The sequence below is a fragment of the Pagrus major genome, chromosome 7 (genome assembly GCF_040436345.1).
Source record: "Pagrus major chromosome 7, Pma_NU_1.0".
Lineage (NCBI taxonomy): Eukaryota > Metazoa > Chordata > Actinopteri > Spariformes > Sparidae > Pagrus > Pagrus major.
This window is the reverse complement of record NC_133221.1, coordinates 8,991,530-9,017,907: the sequence shown is the minus strand read 5'-3', so window position 1 is coordinate 9,017,907 and position 26,378 is coordinate 8,991,530. Positions and strand designations below refer to the sequence as shown.

Genomic DNA, 26,378 nt, shown 5'->3' with positions numbered 1-26,378 from the left:
GGTTTATCATTTGAAAAAGGACCAAAACATTTTGAAATGTTTATCAAAATGAGTACACAATGCCATAAAAAGAAACAAAGTGTACATTTTTCTAATTTAAACCATTTGAAGGGGCCACAATTTTGCCACCCCACAAAAAAACTGAAGCACAAAAATTGAACATTTCATATTTTAAAGTATAAAACACTGTATTTACAACCATACTACATGAATATAATTTCACACCATTTGAACTGTATATTTCATCAACCATTACATTGATAATTAGAGGTGAATGGCAGGTCATTTATTGACCATTCTTTCATACTACAGTCAAATGATTCCTCTTAGTAGAGAATAATCAATGTTTAGTTAGCTGCAGGGGCTTCATGTCAAGTTTTCAACATTTTATCTGTCCATACAATCCAAAGCACAGATGCCTCAGTGAAAGAGGATGTTCTTGTGCTTAGAGTTGGGAATCTGATCTCTGCTCTTCAACCTCCTCACTGCTTCCCTCATATGCTTGGGCTGAAGTGGGGGTGTATCTCCCCACTTCTCACAAACGTCCAGTGCTGCAAGGACAAAGACAGACTATTTAAACTGCAGGTACAAATAAGAAAGGATTTACTCATATGTGAAAGTGTATTTGGTCTGAACGTAACATTCTGTTTCGTAAGTCTGCCACTCACCTTCCTCAACAATTTCTCCAGCAAAAACCTTGGAAATACCAGACATGGCAATCACCACATTCTGAGACACTGATGATCCTGTTATGGACTGGATCAGCTAGAAAAACAATATACAAATAAATAAGGACATGAAGCTAAAAATTTGTTTCAGAGATTTAAAAACACTGTCAGTGTAAATAAATGCTTACTCTCTTAATAGCAGCCTTAGGGAAGGCAGAACGTCTGTACATCTCATAGCGATTCAGCTGCTCTTCAGAAAACGATGACACCAAAACCCTGTAAGACACAAGAAGAACAGGAGTTGGTGAGATTTAATAGAATGAGTGCATTTATTTTTTTATTAAAACGATTTTTTAGAAAACTCAATCTTACTGCATCTTTTGTATTTCATCCTCGTCGACCTTTTGGCGCTTCTCCTTCTTCTTCTCTGGTTCCACCTTCAGTCTTTTGGCAGAAGGCTGGCCAGAGGTTCCTTCTTCCTCATCTTCCCCAGCTGCCATTTCCTTCACAACGGAGGACAAACTTGTTTAGAAGCAATTAAACAATGACATGCCCATCGTTACACTACATACACATGTTTATACAGCCAAGACAATGTTGACATAAACACTCATCTGATCAAATTCTCCTTTTTTTGTTTGTTTTATCAAGATTTAACTTGACTATCATCATCATCGTTTGCATCTGACTTATTTTGTATACATACAGTGAATTAAAGGCAATATATCTTAATGTTACTTTGCCGCACTATAATGAATTATTAACTCTAATGATGCTAAAGTGCTTTCAGTACTGAAACAAATAGTCTGTTCATCAAATACGGTACCCACACACAACAGATTCTAAGTTTGATAATTGATTGTCATGTACGGAGTGAAATCAATAAAAATCTGCTGCTTTCAGCTCCTCTAGATGCATCTGTGTTTGACATCAAACAATGCCCATTGTGAAAAACAGTATGTTGATGACCTGTTGTTGATTTTTCTTTACATTACTTTATTCCAAACTAAAATTTGGAACACTTCCTCCTCTGATTTAAGAGAAATGAAGCTCAAGAACTCACTGATTTAAGCTCCTGTTTGAGCTGATCTTGGGAGGATGAATCTTTGTTTTCATCTGCAGGTTTTGCTGTGGTTGGTACATCTTCAGTTTCCTCTGGTTTAACATTTGGATGCTCCTCGTTGGCAGAAGATGCTCTCTCCAGTGCAGCCTCAGGTTTGATCCGTGCAGGGTCGGCCATTATCACTCTCTCCCCCTAACACTGGGTTACAGCTTCAGATTCTGTAATGTCATCAAGGCAGTATATTAACGTTAGTTACCTACCAGTTTGGCGAAGGCTAAACAGCTAACTTTTGTGTTCTACACCCGGCTTAAGTTAGCGTTTTCGCTACACGACAAAATCTATGCAATCTATGATCCACTGAAAAGTATTTTAGTCTTTAAAATAGTAGAGTACACGGGTTTATACGTATCACATCTTGTGAAAATGCGAATACAACATGCACCTACCTATCTTCTGCAGCTAGGCGTCAACAAAACAGCAGCAATAACTAGCCAAGCTAACGATGGTTGTAAGCTACCGTTAGCTAACTAGTTTTGTAAAGTACATTAGCTAGCAAGGCAGGTAATACACAACGCTAAGATTACCAATTCATTCGTAATAAATAAAATCAAGCTCAACTGGGCGAAAAGAGGATCGCTAGCGTCAAAATGCTAGTTTTCCAGGCTTGTTGATAGCATAGCGCTCCAATTTCCGTATCCGGTTTTGAACCAACTTTATTGACACCGCTAGCTCTGAACAGCGCAGTATTTTAGGATTATCAATAACATTAGAAATAAACAGGACGTTTATTGTGTATTTACAATCCAGTTACAATACAACCCAGTGCTTAGATTTAACTCTCTGTGCACAAGTTCCTGCTGATGTTGCAAAAGCAAGTTAAATCACAGTTTTGACGGTCATCCCCACTGTTTACTGTAACTTTAAATATCAGCCACAGACTGCTGTCACCTGATAAGGTGTTGTGAAATGACCCTGTTCACACACCCATGAGGGGAAACTGATAGGAATACCAATAACGCTTCCTTGTTATTATTTACAGTCTCCGCCAGTACAAAAGTATTGAACACGGTGACACAGCAGATTGTATTTTAGAGTAAATTCAAGTTTTCGGAACTATGTCTTTAACTGCAGTCTTCAGTATTACGTTATAGCATGTACACGAGTGACTAATAACAGTAAATAATTAAAAGGGTTAGGTTAGGAAATGTGCCATGGACTCTAAACGTGACGGTGGAGCAGACCGTTAAAGCTCTGGATGGGCATTAAGTTAACCGGGCGCCATTTTGATTATGCCCATCCACTTCCACTGTGGAGCAGCTAGGGCGGGGGTGCTAGGGTTGGTGTGTATGTGTGTGAGTGTGTATGTGTGTGTTGGTGTGTGTGTGTGTGTGTCTGAAGGGTTTAGGATTGGAGACGCAGAAAGAAAGGGCAGTTTCGAGGAAGTGACGGACGAGGCTCGGGGGACTGGTCAGAGGAAGTTTGCTCGATGGTGGTACCGTGCTGCTGAACGAAACTTTTCCTCCCCCTTGAGCGCCAGCGGCACCGTGGATCGGGACGGACGAACCCAGCGGCGGAGGGAGCTTTTGTTTCCTCGCCACACCAGCAGCGGTACTGAGGAATAACTTGAGGTCGGGAGAGAGAGAGAGAAAAAAAAAGGGGGATCGCAGAGGAATTTTACTCCCGCAATATATCCCCCCCCCCTTTTTCTCCTCTTCCCCGCGCCTCCTCTGATTTTTTTTTTCTGGGATCCGCGATGGGGAAGGAGCAGGAACTTCTGGAAGCGGCGCGGACGGGCAACCTGGCCGCTGTGGAGAAGCTTTTATCCGGGAAGCGACAGTCCGCTGGCACGGGCAGCGGGTTGTCTGGGATCGGTGGAAGCGGCAACAGCGGCGGGCACGGCGCCTCCTCTCATCCGCTCTCCAGTCTGCTCAGGTAGGCTCTGGAATAGGGAAGCAAGAGGCGGATACAACTGAATGGGAGACAACCAGCAGCGGTGTCCCTGTCAAATACTGTCTCATCACGTCCTGTAATAGCTCATAGTAGTATTTCACATAATCTCGGGTAGTTACACAGTGTAATGTTGTTGTGCATTGCCAAACAAACACCAGTGCAGCGCAGGAGCCGTGGCATGCTTCTTTGTTAGCTCCCAGCTCCTGTGTCCCTGTCAGCTGCACTGTAATGTGCATTAACGGCCTGCTTGGTAGGTAATTGTGCAACTTGCCTCCATAAACCTGCAACAAAACAGCCCACAGCCTCTTTAAAAACTAATACAGATTCATTATTCATTGCTTACATGCAGTCTAGACCTGGAGGTGGAGTAGAAACCCAGTTTGTCAGAGCCAGACTCCCATTTTATTTTTGTTATATGTTTGGTCTTCTTCTTCTTTTTTCTTTTTTTTTACCAGCCCTAGATTTGAAACCCCATTTTTCTTACTGCAGCTGTGGAAGGTTGGCAGGTTTCATCTCTATCAGCGGTCACAGGAGAGTAAGTGAGGTGAACATTTGATCTGGTTTTTCACATCCTAAAACAGCTCCCATGCAAGGCTGGAAATGCTTTTAGTCCTGATTTAGAGTACACTATGGTAAATATATTGCATCTGTCATCCTTGCCCACATGCCACCTGTGTACATACTGAAGTAATAGTAAGTAGATGCTCAGATTGAAATGCCTAAATGCCTGATCTGGCAGAACAGGACATGTTTGCCAAAAAATAGAAGATGTTTTTTAAGGCTTTGGTAGGCCCTGCTCAATGTGGACAGCTTTTGATCGCATCAAATCCCTCCCTGTGTTATGAAGAGGCAGCTGGACCGTCCCTTCGTCTTTCGTCCCATCCCTTTAACTTTGCACACACAAGGGCTGCTGGGTATTATTAATAATAAGATGCTGCATAATAGATCTGATAAGTTCTGAGTTTCATTTTGTCCTGCAGATGTTATCTGAATTATAGGCTTACCACAACAGGATCGTTGAATTTCCCTGGGCTGGAATATATTGTTCTGAAACCACATGATGCAGTCTCATAATGCATCCGTAGTACAGATCTACCAAGAGGGAAAAGAAGAACAGCCTTGTTGTTGAAAGGAGCCGACTTCTTAAGGCTACACAGGCTTTTATCTGTGAAATATAGCTCTCAGGCTCATTAAGATAAAAGTGCTACAAGTGGCATCTTCTCTCCTCCCCTTACATTAATGCTGAGTACATTCAGGTGAAAGTCTGTCAATCATAATATAATATCGCTCCCCTGGGAGCACCCGTGGCAGCCACCTCCTTCTGAGGGACAAGTGTTACGACGAAGTTGAGGTGATGCGTCGCCGTGTTATTCAGAGCAGACTGCACAATGTACTCAAGGTAATTACATTAAACCCGTCTAATCGGAAATCCAATTCAGAGATGTCATGCAGTCAAGGCTGGCTCAGCCTCTTCCTCACAAATCTGTGGGCGGACTGAAGAACCCATTGTGTCATTTGTTCTGACTTGAGCAATCAATGTTTGGCAATGATAGCGCTGGGAAATTATTGGCTAGACTTTGCAGGAAATGACTGAAGAAGTGGTGCATGGACTTACCAAGCCTGTTGCCTGAGCTAACAAGCTGCAGGATTAGAGACCACAGGGCATCCCGGGGGACTCTTGCTGTTGTTTATGACATTTGATTTAATTTGCATAATCAATATGTCAATACATTTTAAGGATGTCACGGTAAATTTACCACAGTGTCACAGGCTGTGGGCGGGTGTTTGTTTCCTTTCCTTACTGCTAGCAGAATCAATTTGTACCCTGTTCATCATCCTTTGTTAGAAAGTGTGGGTCTGTAATCCTGTCAGAGGAGATTTGATCTGGAGGATCCGTCTCGAGCAAATTTTAGCCCGTGTTGGTTGTAATGTCATCATGTAGAGAGGGATGCATGTTCCTGTCTACATGTTGACATTACAACCAACATGGGGGCGTCGCAATATACGACCAGGTTTAGGCAATATCCAAAATCTTATCTCACGATATTGTCCTGCCCAAATATCGTGATAGACGGTATTATCGTCGCTCATTCCCACTTTAAACAAGAAATATCAACAAATTGGTCATTCTTAGAAACTAATTCCTCCATATCTGTATGTTAAAAGTGCTGCGTTCATGCATTTACATCAGGTCAGTTAAGCTGAAGTCACCTCCCAAAGATCGATGCGCGTTGCCTCCGCTGCCACGACAGCTCTGCATGCATTTTCTTTTCAAAATGAAAGCCTGAAGATGCCTTAACAGCTGTTTGATATTCAATATTGTGAAGAATCTTGTATATGACAGCAAATTTCAATAACCAGTAAGATCAGATATCGGCCTAAGCCTAGTACTGATTTTAATGATAACCATCCATGATATTTAGAAATGAAATATTGATATTGTGTAAATAAAACGCATGATAATATCATGTTGATAGTACATTGCCTCTGAATACATTTTCCTTTCCTTCCATTCCCTTTTTGTCATAGGAGTCCCTTTTTATTGTCCTTTTTTTTGTACAGTCTACACTCTCTCGACTTCCCTATACTTGTATTTTGAGTGTAATAATTTGCCAAAAAGAGATTAAACACACGATAAACAAAGTTAATGATGAACTTGACTGAGCATCGTTTTATTTTTTTCAAGTTTTCCATAGATAAAGCAATCCTGTTTCTGAAAATCCAATATCATGACCGCCCTGAACCAACAGTTAACTACCAACCAACAGTTACTCACACTAATTAATTTCCTCTTGTGTAATAAGCATCTGTAACCTAAACCACCATTTAATTAGACTTGTTGTGTCCCCTGCAGGATATAACGCACAGAGACAGTCGATAACAATTACCGTTTTATCGTATAGATCAAAACCACAAGTTTTGCACATAATCGGCTTCGTTACTATTTCATGAAGGTGTGCTCTGTGTGTCTCCACTAGATTTTTGGCGTTCTTGCTATGGAATGGGGTGCATGTCATGACTTGCGGTGTTTTTGTAACCAGGCAGTGTACAGCTCTGCTCTGCGGAATGTCTGCTTTCCCAGGAGGCTGCATCCCAGCGGTTGCCAAGGGATAGACACTGACCCCGGCGTGTTTAACACCACCGCCGCCCCAAACATTTGTTCTTTGGTGCTCCGTTAACACCAAAACGAGCTGGGCGGGGCTACCCTGAGTCGGAAGGTCACGGTGCTGTAACCTTTATGGTGCCACCGTGCAGTGATGGTAGATGCAGAAGTAAGCCTGATGCTGTTTGGTGGAACTTCTTTTTAGCCCTCAGGGTGTCTATTTTAGGGCATGCATTTGCCGTGCTTCCCTTCATACCATAGTTTTTTGCTAGGGCCTCATGACCCATTTTGATCCCAGAGGTCTACAGGAAGAGCTCTTCACTAGCACTTCCTGGCCCGGGTTGTCCAAACACAGGCAGCTGCTGCGGTCAGACCGGAGGTAAAAGACAAGTCCCTGGCAGAGAGAGTGCCTGCCCACTGAGGGGAAATTAACAGAGGAATGCATGGAGTTCTGGACAGACGCTCTGAGAGCTTAGCCAGATGAGGGCTCGTCTCCCAGCTTCACAGCCATGTCCTTTGTCCCACTGACAAAGCGTAGAATGATGCCTATTTATATTCATATCAGTCCCTAAAGACCATTCTGGGACCTTTCTTCACTATTTTGGTTTTACAAAGAAAATTGAGCTGTCATTTTGGTAGAACTGGACCACCTATTCAGAGCATCCCACTCATTAAGTCTAATGTTTTCTGTAGGTTAACACAGGAGGAGCTTTTGCGGTGTTTGATGTTAAAGACCGGCTAAAGATATCCACAAAAGCCTCTACATAACAGGAATATATATTCTCCTTAATGTGTTATTCCTTTCTCTTGTTACTAGGGAGCAAAGCATTTCTATCAGCGTGATGACTTAGTTAGCATTTTAAGAGGCTTGGGCGCAACTCCAGATCATTCCATCCCATTACATCCACAATTTCTGGCTCATCCCAAGCAGCCGAGAAAATATCCGCTGCATAAGAGCTAGCACATACTGTCCTTTTTTTAAAAAAAAACAACAAAATATCCCTGGAGCTTCTCTGTTATTAGCAGCTTTGCACATGTAGAATTCAGTGAGTGTGAAGGTGCACTGTAGGACTCGGGATGCTGTATCTGCAGATGACAGGCTCACAGCGGGAGTCTGTCACCCTCAGTCCTGAGCTGGATTTCATAGTAGCTTTCAAAGTTCAGGCAGACTGTCGCTAACGCTGTCTGCCTGCTGTTAGTGCAGGCAGACAGCGTTAACAAGGCAGTTTCTATCGCTTTCACAGTACTGGCAAGAACCTCAGATCAGCCCGAGGTAGCTACAGGCTGGGCAAACAACCGGTCTGGCAATCACATTTTCGTCAATTGTTGACCTCTGAACTGAAAGAAACTGTAGCTGGTTCAAGCCAGGAGGGAGCAGTGGTAGCTGGGAAATCCAACACCACCATGTTAGCATTCCAGGAGCATCTGAGTTCGGGATGCTCTGCGCGTTATGTTTACGGCCTGTGTTTGTGTAGACCGAGAAAGCAGGCAGAAAAGCACTTAGTAGCAGTGATGAATTCCACATATGTGTGCGAGGGGAAGCGGAGACTAACAAATACGGCGTCCTTTTCATGCAGTGTGTAAGAAAATTATCTTTAATGATGGGAGGCTAAAAATAACTTTCATCCAAGTGGGTCAGGGGTTTCTTGTTTATTTGTAGAGGGAAAGTTTCGTAGGAGTTTCTATCGCAGCCATCTTGACAATACTGTGTCAATATTGATACTGAGGTATTTGGTCAAAAATATCATGTTTGATTTTGTTGCAAAGTCTAAGCATTTATGAAGGGCTTTTGAAAAGATATGTTGTGTATCACAACACAGCCAGAAGTATCGCAATATTATTTCAAGGCCATATCTCCCAGCCCTAATAAAATGGTGGCTTAAAATGCCAATAATATCATTTATCGCAATCGTTTCTGGGGAAATATATCGTCCAAAAAAAGCAGACCTTCTTTTAAGAAATGCCAAGGAAAGGATGTTTTTTAAAAGCCCTTTTTCTCAGTATTACAAAGTGCTTAACAATGAAGACGCACTCTTACTTCTGGGGTTGCTAAGAAAGAAACTGTCATAGTTTCCTTCTTTCTGTGCTTCCTGTATTAAAAGAAAAAAAGGTTGCTTAGCAGGACACACAGAAACACTTACTGACTCTTGTGTTGTGTGCATGTTTGTTTGAACTCTCTCTCACCCCACTCACTGAAAACCCCTATAATAACAAATGGACAAATGGGAAAGATAAGGCTGCTGAGGTTTTGGTGCATCTCCCAGTTGTTGGAAGAGGTTCCCACAGTGACCAGACATGTCAGGCCCACCCTCTCGACCTGTGCAGGCCTACACGTGTGTTAGTTGGTTGTTAGCAGCCCCCCGACCCAGACATTTTCATCTGGCTGGCCTGCTGGCTGGCGTCTTCCTTTCTCTCCCACTCTGCAGCTCTCAGCAGTCTTCTTGCCCACCTGCTGGGTCCACGCCAACCTCCACTCCACCTCCAGACTTCAAACATGTTGTACTTGGAGCCAGAGTAATGGCACTGACCTCAATATGTTCACACAGGAAACAAATTAGACCTGATCTTAAGATGTGTACTTCTCTTTCACTTTGATATTTGTGCAAACCACATAGACATAGCACAGTTCTCTGTATGGATTGGCCTCAGCATGACTAAGCAGATTAGCAACAAACTGTAACTGTTTACGACTTCCGGACACATGCAGCTTATCATGAAGAGGTGTGACGTTGTTATTATGGCTGTCAAAGTTAAAGGACTTTGCTGATGAATTTGAAAGCAAAACCGAGCATTTATATTTGCCAAAAGGTTCTCTCAGAGAGGAGCTGTGTGCTATTTCCAGAAGAGGGATGTCAGCATGACTGAAATTGCCCATCCATTTGGCAAGTTTTTAGCTGAAACTGAACATCAGCTCGCTCTTTCAAGCAAAAAAAAAATGTTCAGGGGATGCCGGTATGAAACAGTGAGATTTTTGTAGTTGTTGTGCAGTGGCATCTGCTGTGAAGTGGGTGTGGGAGACGCCAGCTTGATGTAAGACAGCCTGTGATTGAAGGCGTTTTCTTTCTGTTCTCGCCCCATCGGATCTCTTTTCTTCTTTCCTTCCATGTTCATACCACCTTTTCAGCCTGCCACCTGTGTTTTTCATGCCCATCATTTTGATTCAGCCAGAGCCCATTGGACGGCTCTGATCATAGACTGTGGGCAGACACAGTTTATTCACACCTCCTGCTGCAACACATTTGCTCTGTGAAATGCTCACTATGGTGTGATTAGGAGCCACGAAGACTCAATCAGGCTTCGTTAAGGCTGTGCTCTACAACTGAATAGGGAAATTAGCTGCGATATCACCATCTTCATTTCACCATTTTCTGTTCCTTTTTAAACTGGAGCTATTTACTGTTGCACTGAAATAAGATGAATGTGCCTAAGAAGCCTTGTTAAAGTGTTTGTCACACGCCCTTTTAGAAAAAGAAGAAAAGAAGAAGTTTTTTGAAAAAGTTAAGGCTGGTAGTTTCATTATTTGATGAATTTGAGGACTTCTTACCTCATACATTCAGGAATGGACCTTATTAACATGGCGGCCAATTTTCCCTGACATCCCGCTCGGGGTGGGAAGCCCAAAGCTGTTAAATAAATGTAGGGAATTTGACAAATCATTGCCATTTCACCACTTCCTGACTGATTAGCAACCGAAAAGATGACGGACAGTGAAAATCTGGAGGGACATCAGGCCACATTTCAAGGTTAAACAACATATTTGACAAACCTTCAGCTAACAATGGCATTCAACCACTTCCCTAGCTTACATTACCATTTGATTACATCCAGTGTGTTTCACCTCCAGGCTTAAATAAATGTGTCCAAGATGCGTGTTGATATTTTAGAATGAATGTACGCTTTTCCTATCACATCGTGCAACACTATCAAATGGTATTGTTAGCTAGGAAAGTGGTTGAATGCTAATGTTAGCTGCTGTGTACTGGAAGCTAGTAATGAGGTATTAATAACGTAGTAATAAGAGGTCGTTTTATCTTGAAAAATGTCCAGATGTCCCTCCAAATTATCACTCTTCATCATCTTTTTAGTTGCTAATTAGTCAAGAAGCAATGAAATGAAAACAATCTGTCAAATTCCCTACGTTTATTCGACATGGAACCTGGAACACAGCAGTAAAACATTTGAGCTTCCCACCTTTAGCTGAAGATAATAGCCGCCATGTGAATGTGGTTCATAACACTTTTATGGTGCTTTTTTTAGCCACATAAGCAGTGTGGCTTTATGGATGGCAATGTAAGTCGGTCCAATTTGCTAAAGTTGCTAACCTACGTCTTTGTAAATGAATATACGGTATACCAGTCGCTCTATAGAAGAGGATTAGCGTCCTGTTATCATGGAAATTGCATTTCCAGTTGCGCCCATAATTGGCGAATAAGGTGGATACCTGCTCAACATAAGCATGTTAGCACTGTCATTGAGCATGTTAGCTTGCTGTTGGTTGCATTTAGCTCATAATGCTGTAAATATAACATTGCTAAAAAGCTATCTGAGGCTGCCGGCTTACTTTATGTAACAATTGTGTCACCTCAGTAAAATATGGGCTCATCAGAAGTCAATCAAGGCCGAATCATAAATGTTCAGAATCATCAACCACACGATCAAGAAATCCCCTTGTGAAGTAATTTTATGTTAGTCATAGATTTGTTGCCTCGTAAGAGCTGTGTCATAGATTCGAAGTCTGTTGCATAATTTGTTTCAAATAATACAGTATGTGCTGCCCTTCGATATGGTCTGTAACAACCTGAATGATGAGCGTGTACTACTTTATTACAGTTGTAGTTCTTTGGTCCCTGCGTGGTACCTTGCCAGAGATTTGAGCTCATTAAGTCAGTGAGAGTATTCCCCAGCAGGCCTGGAGGACTCTGGCAGGTGCTTCGGTGTCCCTCCACTGAGGAGAAGATGCTCAAGTTGGCTGTCTGGCTGCAGGGCATCTGGTTTCAGTACCCGCCAGCAGTATGCATAATTAAGCCCAATTTCCCTGAGGTTGGCTGACATGCGCCAGTCACTACTGGGCTCAGTGCCCTGGGCCTGACTAATCCCTGGCAGTGTGGTCACACTACTAATTGGCTTGAGGACAAATCTGTTTATTTGACACCGGGTTCTCACTCACCTGGGTTCTTATTTGCTTAAACCTAAGAATGAATTTAGCCTTGCCTATTCCCTAGAGCTCAGTATATAACCATGTGATCGTCTTTCATGACTCTTGGTTCCACTGGAAATGTGTACTTTTGATTGTCATGCACTAAAAGTATCAGCTCTGCAGGGCAACGCAACTAGTAATTCTGGTTCATCCTGATCATAATAACTTGGAAAATTATAGATACGCATTTCAACGTTCTCATATGAGTCATCCCTGCCTTTTTCTACCTGCTAAGTTGTCTGACAGAGATGAGTGAATATGGATCAAATGATCAATACAAATGCGATTTAATCAAACATTCAAATGCATCAGATAACTTTATTGGTTTGATAGCGGGAAATGTTGCCATGTTCACGCGCTAATACAGTAGGTGGCTGTATGCACTTTTTAAAGTTGGTTTGAGTTGGCTGAAGATGTCAGACGGCTGCACTTGGGTCGAGTCATGCAGTCTGGACTAGAGAGCCAAACATGTTGTCACTGTGGATGCTTTTTACAGTTCAAAAGGAAGTAAACACAATTGTCATTTGCAATACGTGTTCCATTAGGGTTCAGAGTTTTAACACAACAAATCTTGGTTGAGCAATGGAATATTGTCAGTCATAGTGATAACATTTTTATGTGGGCAAATTTAAAAAAAAAAAAAAAAAAAATACGTCTACAGAGCTTGTAGAAAGGTTCAGGAAAAAAAGTCTCTTTTCCTTAAAAATATTCTGATCATGAATCAGTCATATTAACACTGTTTACACGTGGTATCGGTGTTTCGTCAGCGATTAACAGTCTTGGTAGTTGCCAGTTTGTGGAAAAAACTGAAAAATGGCTGAGTGCCCTCATGTTTGCTAATGTTGCGAACGTTAGCTAGTGCACTAGATGAGTCGAACAGCAGCGACATTGTAACATGAATGCAATGGAAGCGTTTTGTTGATTGCCACATTTAGCGGCTGAATGTTATCAATAACACCTATTTAAATTGTTATCTTTTTGAAAATTAAAGAAACTATTGGTTATCTTATTGGTATCGACCAACAGAAGCAGGTAATTGTCGGTAGCATGCTGTGCTTCCCACTGTTTAGCCAGTTGGTATGAGAATCAAGGCTGAAAACCAAACTCCAGCCTCTTCTGTCTGTGAATGTAATTACCGAGCTCCATGACATTTTGACTTGAGAATATAACACAGAGGAGATTTATGTTTAAGCCCACATATTTTGGAAATGCCTTCAGTATATGTGTGACTAACATCAGCAGACTAATGCAGAGAAATACATAAAAGAGGGGGAATGTTATTATCCTTCCTGCTGTCGTACTGGCCGGGCTTTGTACAACACAGAATTACAGCCCCCCAGAATCTTTTTCAAACTCTAGCTTCATCCCGCTGATATTCCCTCAGGGAAATTAAGGATTAGCTCAGCCTTTCAAACAGGAATTCCTCAGTCAGTTCGAATGAATGTGTCCCCTCCCAAACCAAATCAACTCTGTTTTGCCCGTTGCCCCGCTATGGGGCCAAAGCCCGTCCCCTCAGTTAGGTTGGTTGTGAGCCGTAGTAAGAGGATGAAGTGGATTGTCGAGCACCACTCTGACTCATGCCCTTGAGTGCCGTGCTGCCAAAATGAGGACGTAACACTTGGACTGCACTTAACGGCGCTACTACAGGAAGCTCTGCTCGTAACAAAACTTGACAGTGAAAAATGTAATGAGCAGACATCTTCATTCTCTCTGCGTGCAGGTGATTCTGCGGAATTAACGCTGATTATCACTGCAATATGATGGAAATAGATACCAGAGAGTGACATCATGCTGCGTCTTGTGATGGATTACATCCCTGCTAGGTTTTGTTTGGTCATGCGGCGGATGTCACAATGTTTGTGTTTTCCGAGTGGCATTTTTAGAACTTCTGGCAATGACACATCAGAGTCATGACTGCTGAGGGGGATCAAAGTGTGCAGAAGCATCATAAATGTTGCCCTTTATTCTAGCTTTTCTTGAGAATTGATGACTTAGAATATGAATAAAACATCTTGCAGTGTGTCTCATGATACATCTGACGTAATGGAGTGTAATGTTGCACAGATATTTGAAATGCTGACTATATTCGAATGACTATACATATAATGTGAGATACACTAATCAATAGCTTTAACCCTAACAGCAGGGTTGCGTTTAAAAATATATTTATTTCAAGTTTATGTCTGTCGGGACATAATATTTTGTGCAATTATTATAAAACTTTCGTTCACTTCTGTTTTCATTCCTTTAAAGATCATTGTAACTGATGAAAATAATGTAATGTCTACTGTGATACCCTTCCACAATGATATTTTATGAGATGGTTATCATACCGTGAAAATCTCATACTGTTGCAACCCTAGCTTACAGTCATGTTGTCCTAATGTTCACTTGCATGACATGACAATCAATGCAATGTCACCACGTCGTGTCAAAATATGTTCCCACACGCACGGCATGCCTCCTTGCGTTACTCCCTTATCCCTGAATCTGTTAAACTCTCCAGTCGTAGTCGCTGCTCTGTTCATGTTTATGATAATTTGTTTATGGGTTTTTTTTGCTGTAAGCCGTTACATAACTCTTTATCTAGGACAACAACTAGAGGTCTGCTTCTGTCCCAGTAGTATTCCCTTTTGATGTGTCGAACGGCCAGGCACAACACAACACAGGACAGGCTTTTTCTACTCCTGACTACAAATTCGGATACTAGTTCTGGAGGAGTAGAGAGGAAGTGTGTACGCGTGATGCCTTAAGAGCTCACATAATCGTAGCTCACACATTCCCCCCACCCCTCTCTAACAGAAATTCATCAATCCCCAGCATTTCCTCCCACCACTTTTTCACACTTGAGTATTTCCTCTTGGCACGCCCTGCTTTTTGATGTCCCTTGTCTTCATGGGTGCCTGACTCGGTGAGTTCAGACCCAGAAGGCGCACTGTGAGAAATAAAGGGCTTAGGTTATGAGTAGTAGATTGGCGCATCTTTGTGTGTCTGTGCTCTGTCGGGCCCATTGTTCTGCAGGCGATGGAGCCCTCCAAGACACTTATTTAATGAGATGGCTCTGACTGTGTAATTGCAGGCTGCTCTCAGAGCTATTATGGGAGATGTATTTTAAGGGGGCAAAACAGCCATTACTGCAACAAAAACGGGCCATGTGTGTGAAGCACAGTCGCACCGAAGCTTGATTTGTGGAGGAGGGTGAGCATCCTGCTGTCTTTACACACCGATTCTATCACGGATCGATTCATATTGTGTCTGTGTTCAAACTCCTGGAGCTGATGTTTAATGTTTTTCTCCACTGGTAAGATTTACAAACGCCTGTGCTGCTGAGTTTCCTCCTAAGGCTTTATTCATAGAAGAAATGACTCGCTTGCATCAAAATCCAAGTCAGTCATAATTTATGAAGCTGTGGGACTGTCAAATCATTGGTCGTTTGCTTTGGCGTTGAGATGGTTTTCTATAATATATCAAAAGCTAAGTAAATAGTAAAAAAGTCAGTGAGATTTCTCTTTATTCATTTTTCTCCCATTCATGATTGATTCTCTGTGAGGCCCAGTGGTTTTGCTCCCATTCCCTTTCTGTTTGCCAAATGACTCTGGTCTCAGATATTTGGTTCACTAGTGCTGGGATTTCCTTGTCACATGATTTATTTAGGATGTGTTAAGGTCCTTCTGAGAGCCTCACATCCGCAGTCTCTGGCACTCCAGACAGCCTTTAGCTTTTTAAATTACTCCCTCCATCTCTCATTGCCGTCCCCTCTATCATCACGGCCTCTCCTCTTCACCACAGCGCTCTTTGCAAATTAAAAGAAACAAACCAATCGGAGCTGACAGCTGAGTTCAGCTCAAGTGAATGAGAGTGCAGGGCCGCCGTCCTTTTTACCCTCTCCGGTGCGTTTTGGCCCGGTCTCGTTGCTTTGTTTGTTGCTCACACTGCATAATAAAAGCCTATTCTCCTTCACGACCCAGAATAATCAGGCTGACATTGCATGGAGTTACTGTAAACGAGACGCAATTAGCTCAGCTTAGCTGCTGCTTAGTCCTGATAGTGTTGCTTTTCCTTCCTCGTTTTCTGGTTTGATACTGCTGCTGGTGGCCTGAGCTTCTTCATTCCTGTCCTGAGTAGGGCTGCAACTAACGATTAACTTAATTATACTTTACTCTGTAAAATGTCAAAGAAATTGTGAAAAATGCTCATCAGACATTCCCAGAGCCCAAAATTATGTCTTCAAACTGCTTCTTTTGTCCAACCGACAGTCCAAAACCCAAAGACTCTTCATTTACTATCATAAGCATGAGCATACTATCATAAGTTTTGACATTGTTGCTTGAAAAATGACTAAAGCGATTGATCAATTACGACTAATCCTTGCAGCTTTATTCCAGAGAGTGCATGTGAGGGTGTATGCCCCCACCTCACCTGTGTGTAGGCAGGGTTGGGCTGTGATGTAAACTTACTGCTGTTAGAGACCCTTAGATAGCAATCAAAACAGAATCAGTCACACCCACAGTGAGAGACTTTACACAGGGATAGGCAGTGTTTGTTTGCTGTGTGTGTGTGTGTGTGTGTGTGTGTGTGTGTGTGTGTGTGTGTGTGTGTGTGTGTGTGTGTGTGTGTGTTTTTGTTTCTTTCTGCCTAACAATGCTTTCTTTTCTTCACAGCATCTGGAGAGGCCCCAATGTGAATTGTGTGGACAGCACTGGATATTCCCCTCTACACCATGCCGCCCTTAATGGACACAGGTAGATCAGTGATAAATGACTCATCTTCAGCTTTTTTGTTTACAGTGTTTTTACAGAGTCTTGAAAGTTTGGAAAATGCTTAACTTCTTATTTATAAAATAAATTCTATGGGCCTTAAATGCCTTTATTTGACAGGACAGCTGAGGGTTTGGACAGGAAATGGGACAGACAGAGAGGGGATACCATGCAGCAGAAGGCCACAGGGTGGATTTGAACCCTGGCCGCTGCAGTGAAGACACGGCCTCTGTACATAGGGTGCACAAGATTTTAACCATTAAGTTGGGACCATACTTAAATTTGAATATACCACTAGAAAAATGCTTGATTTTCAACATAATCTGGTGTTTCACCTACACCATCACTCCACAAAACAAAAATCTTTTAGATCCCATCATCATTATTCAGGGTTTGTACGGGTGCTGGAAAATGCTTGAATTTGAATGTGGTGTTTGTTTCCAAGAACTTGGAACTACTGGAAACTGTAACTGCATTACTTTCATGAGAAATTGCTGCCCGACTGACTAGATAAAATTTTTGATAAAGACATAAAAATGAAAGTAAAAGCAACCAACAGACTGGCCCGACCTCACGCTGCCCTTGGTTTCTGCTACAGCCACTGATCTAAACTGAATATGCATTGTATAACCTCCTAAGGTGCTGCTAAAGATTGAACATGCTTTAAAAGTGCTTAAATTTGACTATGGAGAAAGTGTAGAAACCCTGATATTTGTTTGTTGCCTCCTGATGTCTCACACCAGACGCAGTGCGGAGCAGATATTTTCTAATGTAAATGTGTAGATAATTTCTAATCTAGATATGTAGATATTTTCTAAACTATGTAAATAGACTGAATATCCATGTGTACATTAATACATTAAGATTGATTACTGTGGGTATAAAGGAAGTCTGTAAACTTTATGCTATTGCATTTATAGTAATGCTTTAGATGTAATGGTAAAGGTTTAGGTACCTTTTTGAAGTGCTTTTATGTTATTGTTTAAAAAGCTGTGTATGAACTCTGTGTGCACGCTCACCATTAAATAAGGTCTGCCCTCACAGGCAGTTGTCCCTCTGGGAACATAAAGCTATTGATTGGCTGTTTGTTAAGGCCTTGTGTATTTATTAGTGCGGTTAATACCCATGGCATTTTTTCTGACCTGCCCTGTCCCTTCCTTTTACCTACAGCGAGGTGGTGGAGGCGCTGCTACGAAACGAGGCCTTGACCAACATCGCTGACAACAAGGGCTGCTACCCTCTCCATCTGGCTGCGTGGAAGGGAGACGAACATATTGTCAAACTGCTCATTCACCAAGGACCTTCACACCCCAAACTCAACGAGCAGGTCAGGCGCTGCATTTACTCGTCTGTGCTTGTGTATGTGTGTTTTGTTCACTCTTAAAGTGATAGTTCACGCCAAAATCCAAAAAACATGCTTTTCCTCTTACCTGTAGTGGCACTTACCTACACCCATCCCCTGTATCAACTACATGAGGGGGCTACATCTACTCATGGACGAAAGACTCGTGCACATGACAGCGTGGGATGTAAACATTAATCGCTTTCTCTTCAACTGAGCTGTAGGGTTAGCGTTACTAATTATCATTAGTAACTGGGCCAAGTGCCATTTAGTTCCATTATATGTGAGAGAATACACACATCAACAAAACTAAGCAACTCACACCAAAACTTTCTAGATGGTTAAATAGCACTGCAGATAAGAGGAAAATATGTATTGTTGATTGTGGGGTGAATAGTCCCTTTTAAGGTTCCGGTTTTTAAACACATTTACTATCCTGATATTATCAGTGTGAAATGACGTCAGTACTAAATAGATTTGTTCCTCCATCTAATCAGAGTTTGTTGGAAGATTTGCATCTGTGTCTGCAGAAGACAAAGTAGAAAGTCGGCAGAGACATTTTAATGACCTCAGAACTGCTTTTGAACACATTTGCTGACCTTCAGTAGTTTCGCAATTAGTTTGAATGGTTTAGTCAGCAGCCATAGGAAGTCGATCATTTTTTCCACTTAAAGGAGTCATTTTTAACTGTGAAATGCCACGTGGAGATGCAAATTCTACTTCAGCATGGCATGCTCTATACTCCATGTGAACAAATTTTGAATGAATGTCAAAAAAGACTGTGTGCAGAGTTCTTTAACATCCGTGCATCATGAATCTGATTCTACTGTGAAGTGCTTTGACGCCATGCTAGTGTGAGAAGTGCTTGTCTTCCCTAACCATTTTAACTGTTTTAACTCATATTGTTTCATATTTTGTTTGGTTGCTTACCGCACAGACAGCCTACAGGCCGGCACCATCTCTGGCCTGTCCTGTTTGGGATCAGGAGAAATGACCCATTATGAGCTCTGTGCAGTCTGAACCTGAAATCTTTTTTATCAAACAAGCCACTGTCAGATATCGCAAAAACTCTACTGCTCTCATTTTGTGTCATTTCTCCGAGCCTGTTCATGATTGTTCATTAACTCAACTCTGATTTTTTTTCTCCTTTTTATTTAGTTTGACTCATTTGTGATCATCATTCATTTGTTCATTGCTTGTCTGATCCAAAACCATCGGCCTATCTTCTCTTCCTCCCTCCCAGAGCTCTGTAGACCATAAAGAGTTCAAACGCTGTGGGCCCTTTGACCCATATATTAATGCCAAGGTGTGTACACACAGTGCTGCCGAAACAACATTTCTTTTGAAGTGCCTCTTTGCTTTCCTGCTGTGTCGGCTTTGCTGTGCTTGGGTTTGGTTTGTAGCTGCTGCTGCTGCTGCTTGCTCTGCTGCAGAGTTAAGGGGAGGCTTTCGGTAGATTCCTGTCCTCTGGCTTTCTGCTCATGTTTGCTTGTGATCTTCAGCTTAATTCAAATGCTATGTTTAACATAAGTGACGCTGCATTGCTACATACACTCCACCACAAACAATAATCTCTGGTATATGTTACAGTACTGTTTTCCCAGCCCTTTGCAATAGAAAGTTCTGCCCTCTGAGAGTCACTGTGGGTGATTTTTGAATCTGCATGTTCATTTTTTGTGCTGGGTTGTTAGAAATTGAGCAATTTTGTTATGAAAACTTGTATAATGTGCGGTCTAGAGCAGTGCAGTTGTTGGCAACAGTATGAGAAAATATTGACTGATACAAACCACACTATCAATTAAAACTACCACGATCTTTATGGCAGTCTTCTGTAACCCAAACCCCACTGTTGGGTCATGTATTGCTACAAATTGAGTGCCAAATAGATGAACTGCAAGCACTGCATTTAATGGTTATTTTCAATTACTATATTAACAATTTTGTACTAAACTAATCATGACAAATGGTAGACCCAAGTTACAAAGCCAAAGAATCAATTTATTATAATACACATAGAAGAAAAGCAACCGATTCTTTGGATTTGTTAAGTTGTAACAAAATGTTCCTTTGTACCCATTTAAACATTTCTCATACTGATAGTATTGACAGTACTAGATCGATTTGTTCCTCAATCTATTCAGAGTTTGTGAGTCCTGCAACACTTAACTTTTCAGCCCATTTGTTGACACCTAGTTTCATAATTACCGTTTTAACAGTGGCCATAGGAAGTTTTTACCATGCTAGCAACGTGTATTCCCAGAAGATGGATCCTCCTTCCTCTAGCACTACCCTGAAGTTGATATTTGTGGTTTTGGATGAAACGTCTGGACAGCTATTGGATGGATTACCATGATGTTTAGTCTAATCATAATCATAAACTAGCTTTACAAATATCAGGTTTTTACTGAAGTTGAGTGTGTGCTTGTGCAAGTGGTGTTGCTGTACCAAAATGTCCAAGATGGTCGACCCGCTTGCACATGTGCCACTCCGATCTGGCGGGTAGTGACAAGCATGTTAGCATGCTGACATTAGCATTCAGCTCAAAGCAACTCTATACAGCCTCACAGATCTGGTAGCTAGCATCACTGTAGCTGGTCTTGTTAGATAATTAGGAAAAAAGTTGTTTGTTATTGCTGTTTGAGTCATTAATTTGAGTGCAGCTTCGGTGTGTGAGTACTTCAAAAAGTGATTAAAGAACCCATCAAAGACATAACTTTAAAAAAAAATGAAGCTATGATACCATAGAACCAGGCACTCAGCAACTGGGGTCAGACCAGGGACAACTTTGACTCTTTACCCCTCACTTACTTGACTTCTCTGGAGTACACACAGTACACCATCAGCCTTTTACATATTTCAGTTTGAGCGCCACCCTTACTGCATTTAGCCTCCCAGGGAAGCCCCAACCACAGCGTGTCTACATGAGGAGGATGGCTGTTTTGACCAGACACAGCAGAGCTGACGGTGTCGCTACTGACAGTCAGAGCAGTGAGCGGTGCGAACATGCTGTGTTGGTTGCTTCATGATTGCATTTTGAGCAGGCAGAGCTGGAAACCAACCCAGGCCTGCAGATAAAGCTGAGCATTATTTCTGAACATTGTCACATTTCCCCTGGACTAATCTTCTTAGTGTTTGGATGGGGAGGCTGGCTTTCTTTAATGCTGCTATGTATCGTAGTGTAAATTTCTCCTGCAGCGGTTTTCTCGCCCATTTTCCATTTAGTCTGATCGATGGATTTAACATTGAATCTTGTGGTCTGCTGGGCTTACAGATGATGTCTTAATGTAAACGGGATAGTTTGGGGGCACTACCTGGTTATGAGCCTGAATAATTGAAGCCTTGTGATGAATAAATCAGAGACGTGGATGCAGTGTAGATGCTCTTGGCCCTGGTTGTGGTCATGGTTGATGGCATCATGTGACTGAGTTGGCGGGGTGTGTGCTGGCCTGCCTCCCCTCTCATCACACTCCAGGACCAGAGAGCCATCTCATGAGGCCGAGGAGGAGGAGGCTGGGAGGTTTTCAGTGTAACAGTCTCTTTGCATCAGCATCAAAGACAGATTTCCATGCCATGCTTGTCTGTGAGTGGGTGTATTCTTTCCTCCTCATCCTCTTCTCCCCACCTCCCAGTTTGTGCTTGAAAGCTTGCGTTGCTGAGGAGAGAGAGAGGTGGCACGTTGTCATAGCAACCGTGTCATAGGTGATTGGTCATACAGTGGTTGTGAGTGACCCAGTGGTGATACATTTGTGGTGTTTGTGCAGAGTGACCTAGCAAGACGTAAAGGTGCATGACGAGGCTTGAAGAGGGGTTCTGGTCTCATGGACGATTGGGGCTTTAGTGGCCCTCCTGTCAGAGACACTGAAGGAGTCGGTCTGGACTGGGTCCAGTTCTCTGTCATCCTGGTCCAGGAAACCAGCCAGGCTAATGTTTATTCATCATACTTCTGTGCTCTCTCCCGCTGAGAGTGTCTTGAGTGGGGTGGCCACTTTGATGTTTTCGATGCCTCAGTAGGGGAGAGCCAACAATGAACCACAGGACCTGACCTGGACTGACCCCATCATCTGAATATTGGGGTTTAGCAGGTTCAGTGCCTACTGTACAAGAAATTTAACAAGTTGTAGACATTGGAACTGAAATGACTAGTTCATTAAAGGTCTGGTGTGTAGAATTTATAGGGATCTATTGGCAAAAGAAGAGTATAATATTAATTCATCAGTGTATAACTAACATGAAACTAGGAATCATTGTGGAAGAGGACCCACAACCATTTTAGATATAGAAGGCTCGTTCTAAGGTGACAAAAATACCGTCCGTCATGTTGCACTGCCATGTTTCTACCAACACGTTCTCACTCCCATCTCATCTGCTCAGTGGCCTTGAGCTTCAAACTATGATACTCTAGCTGCCACTCCAGCATCAGTTTTGCACGTGAAGGGCTTGGCAGTCAAGTTAGGCACTAAAACTACTCGCAACTTCTGGTTTGACTTCCAAACTAGTATAAGCTTGCTGGCAAACGGTTCAGAAATTATGACATATTATGACTTTTGGACTGTTATCAACATTGTCAGTTTGGTTAGGTTTAGGCACCAAAACTACTTGGTTAGTTTAAGGAAAACATCCTGCTTTGTGTTAAGGTAATGTTGAGTCACAACACCAAGTTAACTTATTTATGTAACATTAACGAAAAACAATTAAAAACAACACTGTTGTCACTTGGCCTCCTGGGGGAATGTTCTTTGTATGACCCAACCAACCACCCCAACCAACCACCGACCTTGACTTTTCTTGCTCTTTAAGTGATGATCAATTTAGGGCTGCAACTAACGATCGTTTTAATATGTACCATTTGCTAGATTGATGGATATTTTTGGTTGATACATTTTTAGAAAATGGTGGAAAATGCCAACAAGTCCAAGATGATGTCATCAAATTGCTTGTTTTATCCAACCAAGAGTAACTGACTAACTGAATGAATTGACTAATCGTTTAAACACTCAATATATTAGTCATTAAAGTCCAATCAGTCACTTGTTCCAGCTCCACGGAGTTTGTTTTTTTGCATTGTTCTGTTTTGTGTCCTTGTAAATTGAATATCTTCAAGTGTTGAAGTTAAACAAGGCATTAAAAGACTGGATAGAGAAAATAATCCGAATGATAATTATTATAATTATACTTGTTGTATGAGGAAGGATGGCATATGATTTCTATTCATTATCATCATCATCTAATTAGCACTATTATTACTAAGAATTGCATAGAAACCCTGTCTTCAGTCAAGACCATTTTAATGAATGCCTTCATTGACCTCTTTTTTATTAATTACCATGCATGCTGTGTATTACCCTATAATAGGATATAGCCCTTGGTCTTCCCAGACTCATAACACGCTACCTTTCACCCAGGCTTCATCTTCCTATATAGGTCACATGTCTAATAGGATATATGTTTAGATGAGTTCCTCTGACCCAGGCTCAGATGTCCGGGTGCTCTGGCATTAACGTGAACTCAAACATCATGAACTGTACGTAACACCAGACAAATGTGAACTGAATAACATTAATCCTTAAGAGATATCATATAAGTGACATTTAGTAAAAATAAAGGCAAAATATTTAGACTTTGAGCAAATATATGGTCATACTCAGACTGGAAATGGATCATACATCTCTCTGCAGGCTCGCTGTGCAGTATCTCAGAGAGATGACATAGAATAAAGTTTCTGATGGCTTCCGTAGAAGGACTTTATTTGGACTTTGTCACCTCATTATCAGTGGAGTACAGTTTCCACATCTTCCTCGCAGTCTGCCAGCGCGCTCATTTATCCCCACTGTCTGTCATTTCAGCGGCCAGCTCTTCCCTCAGCAACGCGTCACACCCCTCCTCCCTTTTACCTTCTGCTCTGCGCTCGTCCTCCAGGACTCGTTCTTGTCTCTGTCGTGCCAAGAAATAGCTGAAGCACATTTGACGAGCCCTTGAGGGGACGTGTTGTTATTTAACACATGGATCCGGATTTCTCCATTGTCATGCATTCACATTTGCAAATTTCAGGGTGTGTCTTCTACGGCAGTTGGGGCCATTTGTTACTGGAGGACAAGAGTTTGAGAGCAGAGATGGTATCTAAGATCTTTAAGGCTTTTTTTATGTTGGTTGAAAATGCGTCCCATCTAATCAGGTGGAATATGAAGGTGAAAACCCAATCTTTCCTGAAAAAAAAGGAAAAAAAAGGGAGGAAAACTCAACTGAAGAGAGAATTACAATCTATGGCAGGAAGCCAGTCAGACATTCATCTCGTTTCAGGACTGCAAGGCCTGTTTACTCTGGAATGCGTGACAGTGTCCAAATAAAAATCCACTTTTAGAGTCAGCCTTTATATTATTGCTGCTGTGCATTTGACGGAAAAAACGCTTCTGGGTCTCGGATGAGGATTTACAGGGCCGTTGACAAATGGAGACAAATACTCGCCCCCGCAATTAGTCGATTAGTTTTTTCTATAAAACCTCAGTGAATGGTAGAAAATCCCAACACAGTTTCCCAGAGCAGAAGACGATGTCCGACCAACAGTCCTTAACTCGAAGATATTCAATTTAAAATAATAAAAAAATAGAAAAGCAGCAAATATTTAGCTTTTAATGATTACATTATTATTAGAGTTGCTCTCGATTAATTTTCTGTTTGTTGGCTATTCCATTAATTGACTACAATCAACCCTTTACTCAAACACCCCCACCCCAGCTCACACATTTAGCATTATAGGCTTTATACAAACATTTAATAAATGGTTTATGAGACATTAAAATGTAGTTGTAAGCAAATATAAATTTTTCAATGTAAAAGCGGAAACAATATATCTAATAACATAAAATATGTAGGGATTATTTTAAAGTTTTATTTTTACTAACAGAACTATTAAAATCATGATGATCTGATATTTGTTGGGGTCTGTAGCAAACAAACATGTTTTCTTAAAGGAAAAGTTCACCCAAAGATGAAAATTCTGTCATTATTTACTCATCCCCATTCAGATGCACAAAACATTACTGGAGCTTCACAGCAAAACATTTTTTTGCAGCATTCTCCTAATCAATGTAGTAGATCAATGTAGTAGTAGGTTATTACATGTTTATATAGTGTTTATAAATGCTAAATAGTGGTGTGTTTCTTTAAGATTTTAAAATGTCAACATTGTGCAGTTTCACAGCTGGATAATTAATTTTTCTCACACTCAAATTTTCAAATTGAAAATAGTCAAGACAGCTTCTTCTGCATGTGTGTGTTTGGTTGTGTGTGTGTTTGGTTGTGAGATTTCATGATTTGTATGAATGTGTAAAAACTAGCAGGATCTCAGCTTGTGACAGTGGAGACAGGCATGCAGCGATGGGCACGGGCAGCCCTTTGGCACACTAGCTGCAACAGCTGCTAAGCCCACCCCGCCACCACCTCCCCCACCCACCACTACTACTACCACCACTACCAGGAGCGAGGGTGACGTAACCGCTGCCTCGCGCTGCTGCCAGCCTGCTCGTCACGTGACCGAGCTCGCTAGTCAAACCGTGTTACCATCTCCCAGCCGCGGGTTGTGAGAATCATAACATCATCCGTTCTCTCTGTCACTGTGCACCTCCTTTCCCTTTCCCTTTCCCTCCCCCTCCCAGAATATTCTGCAGCATTAAAAAACACAATGCAAGTGTAAATCGCCAGATGTTCTTGGTTAGGGCAGGGTTTATCAATCAGCAGCAGACACCATTGGAGATCTTAATCTCTTCTTGTTTGACATGCACTGAGGTCTAAATCAGGATGAGGTTTTACGCCGTCCGCAGCACAGTACCGACGGGATTTTCATAAAAACATGTACTGTCCAGGAAGTCTTGGCTGTGCCATATGAATTCTAATCTCTTCCCCAGTGTGGCTGCTAGTCATTGGTGCCATTTTGTGTAATATCCTTCAGAGCTCAGTCTTGTTAGTACATGATTGTTTGACTCCTCACGTGGCCTGTGGTAGTACAGTGGAGATAAGAATGATCCTGTTCTTTTATACAGTGAGATTTCCTGCTGCATTCCTTCTTACATGTGAAAATAAATGTGTCACACCAAACAATGTTTTGAAATGTTATTTTGCCGCAGGGCTATCGGTCTGCTAAAATTAGTTTCAAACCAGGCTACCCGTTTTTAGGTTCCCTTGTGCCATGTTTGCTCTTTTATTTTAATCGCTTTAATCACAGAATTGTTTAGATCATGCAGCTCCTGGGCCCGCAGCAGCTGTATAGACCCGATGGATTTCTAAGTTGTGGCTTCTATATCC

At 41.9% G+C, this 26,378-nt stretch overlaps 2 protein-coding genes across 7 annotated transcripts in view; one reads left to right on the top strand and one right to left on the bottom strand.

Annotated features, from left to right (window-relative positions):
- Nucleotides 1-155: 155 nt before the first annotated feature.
- taf11 (TAF11 RNA polymerase II, TATA box binding protein (TBP)-associated factor) lies at nt 156-2,410 on the bottom strand. Its single transcript, XM_073470651.1, has 6 exons — nt 2,178-2,410; nt 1,732-1,949; nt 1,041-1,171; nt 857-944; nt 669-765; nt 156-551 (listed from the first exon to the last, which is right to left on the bottom strand). Exons 2-6 carry the CDS (start codon nt 1,906-1,908, stop codon nt 421-423), a joined length of 624 nt encoding a protein of 207 aa, XP_073326752.1. The 5' UTR covers nt 1,909-1,949; nt 2,178-2,410; the 3' UTR covers nt 156-420.
- Nucleotides 2,411-3,103: 693 nt separating this feature from the next.
- LOC140999591 (ankyrin repeat and SAM domain-containing protein 1A) overlaps nt 3,104-26,378 on the top strand; it is a 71,535-nt gene continuing 48,260 nt past the window's right edge. For 3 of the 6 annotated variants that reach the window (XM_073470068.1, XM_073470069.1, XM_073470067.1), the window contains exons 1-4: nt 3,106-3,663; nt 16,643-16,723; nt 17,909-18,065; nt 19,324-19,386. In XM_073470068.1, coding sequence (XP_073326169.1) covers nt 3,485-3,663; nt 16,643-16,723; nt 17,909-18,065; nt 19,324-19,386 — 480 coding nt within the window. In that variant the 5' untranslated portion in view covers nt 3,106-3,484. Of the gene's footprint in view, nt 3,664-16,642; nt 16,724-17,908; nt 18,066-19,323; nt 19,387-26,378 lie in introns of all 6 variants that reach the window. The other 3 variants (XM_073470072.1, XM_073470071.1, XM_073470073.1) reach the window with 3 other exon arrangements.

Excerpts from the sequence above, each read along its gene's own strand:
- taf11 (XM_073470651.1), bottom strand. The coding sequence starts at position 1,908 with ATGGCCGACCCTGCACGGATCAAACCTGAGGCTGCACTGGAGAGAGCA. Across the intron at positions 945-1,040 it reads GATGAAATACAAAAGATGCA|GGTTTTGGTGTCATCGTTTT; the intron begins GTAAGATTGAGT and ends TGTGTCTTACAG. Across the intron at positions 552-668 it reads TGGAGAAATTGTTGAGGAAG|CACTGGACGTTTGTGAGAAG; the intron begins GTGAGTGGCAGA and ends TTGTCCTTGCAG.